Raw genomic sequence first — 10405 nt, 5'->3', positions numbered from 1 at the left:
TTATCGTAACAAAAAGCTAATTTCCATTGAATTTTCTTTTTCTAGCAATTTGGTAAGGATTATACAACTAATATTCGTCTGTACAATTTTTAAATTCTCATTTGTAATTTGTGAATTTTAGATTTTTTTTGTAAAATTCCAACAGGAATTCGGGAAAGAAGAACAACTCATAAAATGCATTTTCATTTTATTTTTCTTTACTATACCATTACAAGTCTAGTCCAGTTACACATTTGAGGTTACTGGCAATTTAAATGACAATGATTTTTATTAAACAAATCAAACAAAAATCATTGAATTGAAGAGAGATTTCATTAAAAAATCAATTAATTGCATTTTCGAACACATGTGATTATGAGAACAAAAGTTCGATTGGTACGGGAAACCATTCAATGGATGACGTCCCGTTAAATAAAGAGAAGAAGAAAGTTCGATTAGCATTGATGGGTTTCTAACTCACGCGTGACAATTCCACACAGAATTCCCCCTGTGGGAACTGTTGGTGTGTGTCTAGGATGAGGAACTGGAAGAGGAAGAAGAAGAAGAAGTGAAGTGTGGAATGGCGGCTAATTATCCGAAAGAACATGTAGAAGACTTTCATGTGAAAATTGATTAATAAAAAGATATAATTATCGAACCAAGAGGAAGTGTTTCAGTAAAGTAGGATTCCCAGGGCGGGTAACCATACCAACTATAGGTCTTATATTATTTTTTTTCATTTTTTACATATTTCTTGTTATTATTTGAAACCAATTTTACAGTTAACAGTTTAAAGTTAACAGGTTATGAGCTCTCGCGCCAAGGAGAAGTTTGCTGCATAATAAATTAGCATTTTATCGCTTTTATCCAGTTTTTGCAACACTTACAATATTCGAGAACTTAAAAAATATCAAGATATTAGTAATATTTGATAAATAATAGCATAATAATAGATAATAATAGCATTTTACATCTATTCCGTATTCAATTTCCACTTTTTAGTTTTTGATCCTTTTTTTTCAATTTTATAGAAGATTTGTTAACTATTATTAACTATATTAGTTATTAACTAGTTACTACCAAATTGAAGACTATACATATTCACAGCCAAATAATAGCTTATGTATTGTAGTGAAATCAGCCGGGATACTTTTGACAAGCAAAATGATGACGTCATACGGTCGAGTTATGCGGCTCTTATCCTTACTGAATTGAAAAATTAGTGAGATTTTGCTTTTTTAGAAAAAGCACTATAACTTTGGGAATAATTTATTTTCCAGTATAATATTCACAGGGGAAGTAGAGGGTGTCAAGGACTACCCGAAAAGCGAAAAAAACGAATTTCGCAAAAAATCGAGTTGTTCTTTTCTTATTCTCAGGTATCGAATTCTGGATGTCAATGGAATATTGGAGTAAATTTCTCTCAACTGGAGCATGTAACAATTAGCACTTTTTTTCTCCACTAACATCTGCATCCAACAAAATTGGCTATTCAGTTGACAGGTTTGCATTTTTTGCAGCCTGTCGTGTTCAGTTGCAGCTCGTACTTTTCTACACTAACCCATTCTCCATAAATCATTCGAGAATGCATATAAATGAAATGGAATTTTTAATTCAGTGCCAACAAAAAGGGGGAGTGAACCTATAACTTGTATGACAAATAATCTTCTCACTTTAGTTTTCATCTCTAGTCATTGTTCACTGAGTAATTTTTCCGCATCAACATTTTTCTTCTCACCATAGATGTAAAAAAATAGCAATTTCTCGGACTTTTTTTTCATATCACTATCCGCTAAGCAACAAGCACTGCTTCATTCATCGTAAATCTGCTAAAAAAAAGACCATTTTTGCGTATAAGTGGATAAAACGTGTACCTAATCGACCAATTTGCAATTACACTTTTATAGTGAAATTCATGAATTTTCAAGGCGTTTCGGAGAAACTCTTTCTGCTTTAGTACACTGTTAAAAAAATGACTAATAGTGCTATATTGAAGAATGGTTGAAGAAAAAATAGAACTCGAAGCATGCACCAGTATGATTAATTTTTAATTAACATATTTAAATTTTCTGTGTACTAAAAATCTGGTACTTATGATTTTGAAAATTTAGTACAGATTTTTCCATACTGCTTTTTGAAAAATTTCAAACTTATTATAATTTTTTTCATGATCTTTAAAATTAGTACGCATGATGTACTAAATTTTTTTTTAAATTATGTGGTATTAATCTATAATAGGTAATTGAAAAGTCCTTAATTACTAATGTTACACATTTAACGTGAATTTCTCTGGTCATTGTAAATAATTTTAATTTGGGTCACGGTTTAATTTAGTACAACCAAGTCTGACAAGTTTTTCAAAGTATTCTGAAATGCTTAAAAATAGTATCATACGTACGTTAAAGTCAGAGAGGTATCGTTTCAAAGAAAATAAGCATTAGTATTTCAGTTATTTGATGAATGAAACTTAAGACAGTTTAAAATTAAACGTTGTTCTAAAATATTTTAAAATCATATTATTATGGAACCTGATTCAAACAAAAATCATAAAGTCTTTTGTGAATAATAATTAGAAATTTTTTTTAATAAAAAAATATAGTACTAAAAGTCAGAAATATAGTACTACGCATTTGATGTTTCAAAAAAGTCCTTGAAACGCAAATTTGTTGAAAAATAATACATTAAAAGAAATATTTTAGAACATGTTTTAAAACAGTTTTAAAATTTCAGTTTATTTTAGCTTAAGAGTAATGGGTATTGAGTGTTAACTTAGTTAACTGAACATAAATTTTCCATAGTACTAAATTTAGCACCAATAAGTGTTTCAGCTGAACGTGGTATGTCCAATATTTTGAAAATTTATCAGTGAATAATTGAAAGTACATTTCAAGTTATAGTGCAATTATTTTAGAACATGTACTAAAATTAAGGAGACGGGATCCAGAAGGACCGTTAATATGAGAAAAAATTCAAAATATTCAACTAAAACAAAGTTATTACTAATGATTGTTGGGATTACTAAATGGCTTACATCTACTGAAGGGTCCCGGTCAAAATCCCGAAAGCGAAAATCCCTAACGCCAAAATCTCGAAAGCCAAAATCCCGAATGGGACAAAATCCCGAAATCCAAAATCCCGAATTCTTAAAAGTATCATAACTACTCCCACGTTTGCACCCGCGCTTTCTGAAGGCAAAGGGTATATGCTCTGTGTCTTGGAAAATTATTCTAAACGTTTTCCCCCATATAATTTCAGCCCTTTCAGGATTTTGAACATTCGGGATTTTGGCTTTAAGTATTTTGGCTTTCGGGATTTTGGCCTTTTCGGGATTTTGGCTGCCACCGTTACTGAATATGCATTTTCCATTGTGCTAAATTTAGTACATGATAGTTTCTCATTTAAACCTTTTGGATGGCATATAACCATTTTTAATAAGTCAGATATATCCTGATCTACTGTTAAAAAATTAAACAGTAACACAAATTTTTCGTGTAGTAATTTTAGAACACGTTCTAAAACTATATGGGACTTCTTTTTAAAAGGATGGTAAAATATTTAATTAAAACATGTTTTTTCTGTTTGTGACTAAGGATTAAAAAAATGAATTGTTAGACACTTATGTCAACTGAACATACAAAAGCCCGTGTACTAAATTTAGTACACATATTTTTTTCACTCAAAATAACTGCAATTAATGTATTTTGATATATATATTTTTTTAATTATAAGAAGTTCTTCAAAGTAATTAAAATGTTAATACAATTTCCCACAAAAGTTGACAGTGTACCAGATATTGCTAGTTAGTTTCACTTTTTCTGACGTAGTGAATGTAATGCTTGAATTAATTGTTGTTTGGCAGTTAAACTTCCACTAGCTAGTCAGTGTCCCGTGTTCATCAGCTCACCATGGCTGAAGTTGCGTCTCAGAATGTGAGTCTCAGTTTCTCAAATCTCAGATACAATGTCCGCGTGCGTGATTGGCGGTCTGGCTTCTGTCGTGCTGAGAAGAAAGTGATTCTCAATGGTATCAGTGGCTGCTTCAATAGTGGTCAATTGAGTATAATTATGGGAGTTTCTGGGGCTGGTAAGACAACTCTGTTGAACATTTTGGCGGGAGCTGTGCGCAAAGGGTTTTCAGGTGATATTTCTGTGATAAATAATGGGCAGGTGATAAGGACAGTGAATTCCGTGTATATCCTTCAAGATAGTATTGTAGCGCCATTTTTAACAGTGAATGAGGCAATGAACTTCGCGTCCTATTTCAAGATTAGAAGTAGGAAGAGTGAAGATGTCCAGGAGAATATTGATAGGATACTAGAGTCGCTGAACTTGTCTGAAGTGAAAAGTGTGAAGAGTTCGGATTTGTCTGGAGGGGAGAAAAAGCGGTTGACGATAGCCCTGGAGATGATAAGAGATCCTTCTGTGATGTTCTTTGATGAGCCCACCAGTGGACTTGATTATTCCTCTTCGATTCAGTGCATGAAGGTTCTGAAGAAATTGGCCAAAGACGGAAGAGTGATTATTGCAACTGTACACCAACCAGCTCCTCTAATTCTGCAACAATGTGATCAACTCTACGTCTTGGCGGAGGGGAAGTGCATCTACAGTGGAGTGTATGGGGATATTGTGAGGCATCTTAGGGAGTCCTTTGACATCATCTGCCCGCAGTCTTACAATCCAGCGGAGTTTCTCCTGGAAATAGCTTCCGGTGCCTATGAAAATGACTGGAGAAGTCGCCTTCTGGATGCCATGAAATTCACTCAGCAGGGGAGTTCAGAAGTTCAGCCAAAGATCAATTCAAGATATCGCTCTCGGTCAAGTGGCTTCTTCAGACAATTGTTGGGTTTGGTGAAGCGCCGTTCCCTAATAACTTATCGTGACATCTCCCTAATTGCCATGAGGAGTGCGGTGCACATCCTCTGTATAGCCATCGTATGCATTATGTATCGAGGGGTAGGTCATAGGGCGGAAAATGTTCTCAACAACTTACGCTACATCCTCTACACATTCAGCTACTTTTCTTTTGTCACATATTCCGCCAGTTTCTCAGTGAGTAAGTCAATGAGCTAGCATAGATCGCTAATTTGATGGTAACTAGAAATTTATCATTGAAGTACCACGAGAAATTCCAATAGTGAAGAGGGAACACTTCAATGGATGGTACTCTATATTGCCCTACTACTTCTCCCTGGCCATTGTGGACCTTCCACTTCACGTAATTGCAGCAACTCTGTACAGTGTTGTTACATTTTGGGTCACAGACCAACCCATGGAGTTCCAGAGGCTCATCATCTTTACAATTGCATGCAATGCTCTCGTTGTCATTGCCCACAGCATTGGATGCATCAATGGATTCATATTTAATGTGCAGGTTGGTAAATATCCATATTGCAGACGTTTCAGTGCAATAATCCTCAAATTTTCCACACTAAAATATATTTGCATATGTAGTTTAATTCTATTTGCTCCAATAACTTATATTTCTTGCACTACAATAGCATTAGTTATATGTTTATTTTTGTTCCAATTGTTTTATATTTCACGGCTATAAAAATTTTCTAAATTCCCACGATTGATTTACAACACATGTTTGGTGTTTAATATTCATTTTATATGGAATTACGATGCAAAATCAATTGTATTCATATTATAAAAATCCCATAACAGATTAATTGAAAAAAAGAATGATGTAAAAATGTACTATTATTTATTATTTAAAGAATTTAAAGTAAGAGGTTATAGAATTATTTTTTCTAAATAAAATTGCATGACTTTTTTTTTTAAATATTGATGAGAAATTTTGCAAATTGTGAATGTCTTCAAATTTATGCAAGTTTCACTAAAATTTCTAAATTTTAGAACTGTCAATATCTTTTTATACATAACTTACGAAAAAATTAAAATTAATTAAATTAATTTCTTTTAGTTAAATTCGATTTTGTTTATCAAGAGAATACCGATTAAACCGATATAGCGTTTTCAACGATTATCTCACTTTTTCATCTCGTCCAAAAAAAGTCTATCGAAAACTCTCCAAAATAGGTGATATTAATATACTCTTAAGTCCTAGTCTTGGGAAAGTGGCAGTTAAAGGACTATTCGAACTGAATTTCGTGCAATTTTCCTTTACGGTTTTGCTTCAAAGTGGGCAAATGCGATAGCAATTGTGCGAAGAGCTTCTTCCTATCAAAAATGTCTTGTAGGATGTCGAACAAATAGTCATACGATATCCTCGTGATTTTACACTGAGAGAGAAATCCGAAAAAAGAGTGTGCGATTAACCTTTTTTCCCCAGCACTTTAACACTTTTTAGGTGTAAAAATATATCAACATTTTTTAATGTTAATTTTACACCTTTTTAAGGGTAAAATTAACATGAAAAGGGTAACATTAACCCCCAATACACCTGAAAAGGGTAATATTTACACCGATTTTGGATCAATACTTTAGGGTAAAATTAACATTTCCGGAATGTTATTTTAACTTTTTCGGATTTCTCTCAGTGTAGCTAATTCCCCTATTTCACTTTGAGGTCCTTAAACACATTATCATTCATTTTTAGACATTTTCTGAAAAATTGACATCTTTGGGACGTCCAGTAGGGGAATTATATAACAATATGACAAATTTTTGTGGTAAATTGTGTCGTAGAACAACATTAAAGCCCAGTGTTCAGCCACTGATCATTACACTGAGAAAAAAAAGAGGTTGCGATTAACTTTTTTTCCTTATAATTTTAACACTTTTCAGGTGTAAAAATATATCAACATTTTTTAATGTTAATTTTACACCTTTTAAGGGTAAAATCATCATGAAGGAAGGGTAACTTTAACCCATAATACACCTAAAAAGGGTAATATTTTCACCGTTTTCGGATCAATACTGCAGGGTAAAATTAACATTTGCGGAAAGTTATTTTAACTTTTTCGGATTTCTCTCAGTGTAGAAACTGCTCTATGAAGTTCTTAGTGACTGATATGAATCGGATATTCGATTGGTTCTTCCGATTTTACAATTTGAAAAGGTTGGAATTTTCCATGTGATATTGCCATACCATTACAGAATTTCCTTACAGACCATTCAGTGGCATTTTTGTAAGGATTTTTGCTTGTTGTGCAATAATGATAATCCGAAAACCAAATCTGATTCATCAGATAAAAATAAAAAAAAATCAAATTGATCCAAATTTGACCATTTTGCAAAGAATGGATCAAGTTTCAAACTCTGAATGCACATTTAGAACATGTTAATTTGATCCATCCTTTGCAAAAGGATCAAATCTGGATCAATTTGATCCTTTTATTTTACCAGTCACTGTGCAGTGGAGAAAATGAGCTTTCCTGATTATTTAAAGCTATTTTATTCTAATGTTTGTACGTTATAGCCCAGTACAAGTTTATATAAATCTAGGCTGTTTTTATTTGTAAATCTAAATTTGAAAATTTCTCAAATGTTATAGGTTAGGTTGCAATCAACCATAGAGGCGAAAACTACACCGCATCCGGCTCTAATGGATTGGTTTCATTGATTTTATTTGTCGGTATCGCTTTTATTTGTTAATTTTCGATCAATGAAAAGCGTCTTGTCCTTAAAGGTTAACAGTGAAGACTACAGTTAATAATAATTACCTAGTTTACATTTGCTTTAGGTAATTGTTTTCTTATGAAAATATCAGTGACCAAAATAATAGTCAAATTGAAAACTTTAGAAGTGTGAATACCTGCAATTTGCCTCTCAAAATATAACCGGTTCACATTTATTTGGTTATATGTTTTTGACGTTTTTGACCATTTTGAATTACTATTATATGAAATAGATTAAATTATATGAAATAAATTTAATTAATTAATTTGAAATATATAAATGAGATCTACGGATTACAGGGAACTCATTTGCAAATGAAAAAGTAATTTTTTCTATAATTATTTCCACTTGGTTTCTCAATAGGCAACCAACTTTTGACATTCACTGTAGGTAGCCGAGTTAACACACTTTTAGATAACTTTACAGCAATTAATAAAAACATTCTGCAATAAACTATTTCTTTGGTTAAACGCTTTTTCTTTGTTCTTTTAAAAAGCGCTGGAAAGAAAAAGTTATTCTGTGCTGAATCTACTCTCATCCTACGACCACCAGATTTGTTTTTTGAATTGGTTTAATTTTAGTCGCCTAATTTTTTTTTACTGACATGAATTTTACCCTGAAAATGTCTTCTTTCAATAACAATGTTGGGATAGTATTGGGATCATTTTTTTCTTTATTATTGTCGGGAGAAAATGATCCGACTTATCGTTAATGTCGCAAAATTTTATGATAAAATATTAGGTATATGTATTAAAAATTTGTGAAAAGGATATCAGCTAAAACCTTTAATCTCTGATCTTAAACTCACTCTGTATTTATGATAATTTGGATTGACCATTTCCCACCAAATTTTGCAAGTTAAGTATTCACCACAAGGATCAAACTGATCAGACTGAATCTATTTAACGCTTTCAACTGTTTGTCCTTTGACCCATTTTCAAGTTTGTTATGCTCTTTAGTTCTTAATTTTAAAGTTGTTTTCAAAATCAATCTCCAAGAGCTTTTGTTTTTCATAGTAAAGTTTTTTAATTTTTTATGGAAAATTTATTTAAGCTTAAATGGTAAAACATTCAATTCAATTATTTACAATCCTATCTAATTAAATTTCTATGCCCTAATATATATTTAATTTAATATGAATTCTCTCGCAATTAAAATTTAAAATAAATCCGAATTATTTTATTCAATTAAATCAGGGGTGACATGATAACTCGTTTTCGATACTATCAACTGTCAATTCTGAAAAATTTAAACTATAGCTGCACTTCCTGTAACTAATACAGATATTTATTAACAGTCATATTCTTTTAAGAATGTCACAATAAATGATCCATCAGTGAGCAAAAAGTCGACATTCAGTTAATCTAACAGATATAGATTTATCGCGATACTATCAATTCGATAGTATCAAAAAGTTATCATTCTACCTCAGTTTTCTAATACTAAATCTTAAAGCCAGATTGTGAATTTAAGAGAAGTAAAACTCGAATAATTTAAAGATTAAGAAAAATATATTTTATCTAGTTTTTTCAACATATATTAAAATTAAAAAAATTCATATCTTAATTATATAAAAGCAGAACATTTGAGCGATATTTTCTGAAAATAAAATTATATAAAATTAATTAAATTTCACCGTTCCATAAAGAAATCTCAGCTTAAAATATTTTTTAAACAAAAATTTAACCTTACTCGCAAGTATCCTTTGTGTCTATACTGCATGTTAGTTAATACTTTTATCATGATAGCTCTAGGATTAAGAAATTGTAAAGACAAAGATAGGAAATTACATAGGGAGAAGTGGGGCACCTTTGAAATTGGGATTTTTCACCTATTTTTAAATAAAATTGAGCCTTATCGTGATATACTTTAGCTGCACAAACAGATTGAGAAGCTAAATTATGTTATGATATGGCTCAGTTCCACTTAAACATGGGAGAAAAATCGCAATTTCAAAGGTGTCCCACTTTCAAAGGTGCCCCACTTCCACCTAATTCGAGGAATTGAAGATTATTCAGATTTTTTAAATAGTTTTCATTTTATTATCTTTCCAGAATGCATCTATTCTTGGACAATTTGTTACTGTTGCATTCTTCGCAAGTTCTGGATACTTTATTACCCGCCGAGATGCTCCTTCTTACCTCAATTGGTTGTTTGATATCTCCTTCATGCGGTATGGACAAAATTCCTTCATCACCTCAATTTATGGCCTGAACAGAACCAAGATGATCTGCGATGAGCTGTTCTGCCAGTACACAAATCCCCGGAAGGTACTTTACGCAATGGACGTTGAGGAATCAGATGGATGGTCGGATTTTCACAAAATGTTCTATATCTTTCTCTTCTTCTTCATTTCGGGATACTTTGTGGTTCGTTTTAGGATACTCAATGTCACGAGAAAATAGATTTTTAGAGAGATGAGCAACAAATGTTGTTAAATTTAATACAAAACCCCATCCCATTGTGAGAGACTTCTAATGGTATTGAGGGGAGTGGGAGCGATTTGAGTTGTCGTGAAAATCATTAATTCTCTGCGGGGGTGGATTTCTTTATGTCAGGCTTGTTGGGGAAGAAAAGCTCCCTGAGTTGATGAAATGGAGACGCCTGGTAAATTGTTGTCTCTTTTGTCAAGTGGATTCGAATTCAGACACTTCTTCTCACTTTCCTTTTTTATTGCTCGAATTCAAAGAGAAGGTAATATCTAATCCATCGATTTTGAGTTATATAGGTATGTATTTCTTGAAAGTCCTTATCCTACCTTCAAAGGATCATATTTTGGAAAGAATTTATAAATTATTGTCTGTTTGTTATCAGTCTAGAGGTTACACGATAAGAGATATTTT

The 10405-nt window shown here is 32.1% G+C and overlaps 1 protein-coding gene across 1 annotated transcript; it reads left to right on the top strand.

Moving 5' to 3' along the window:
• Positions 1 to 3826: 3826 nt before the first annotated feature.
• LOC129808326 (ATP-binding cassette sub-family G member 1-like) lies at positions 3827 to 9991 on the top strand. The gene is made up of 3 exons (XM_055858171.1): positions 3827 to 5031; positions 5093 to 5349; positions 9617 to 9991. The coding sequence occupies exons 1-3, from the start codon at positions 3885 to 3887 to the stop codon at positions 9965 to 9967; spliced, it is 1755 nt and encodes a 584-aa protein (XP_055714146.1). The 5' UTR covers positions 3827 to 3884; the 3' UTR covers positions 9968 to 9991.
• Positions 9992 to 10405: the final 414 nt, after the last annotated feature.

The sequence above is a fragment of the Phlebotomus papatasi genome, chromosome 3 (genome assembly GCF_024763615.1).
Source record: "Phlebotomus papatasi isolate M1 chromosome 3, Ppap_2.1, whole genome shotgun sequence".
In the NCBI taxonomy this organism is placed as follows: Eukaryota; Metazoa; Arthropoda; class Insecta; order Diptera; family Psychodidae; genus Phlebotomus; species Phlebotomus papatasi.
The sequence above is the reverse complement of the archived record's forward strand: the minus strand, read 5'-3'. Positions and strand labels throughout refer to the sequence as shown.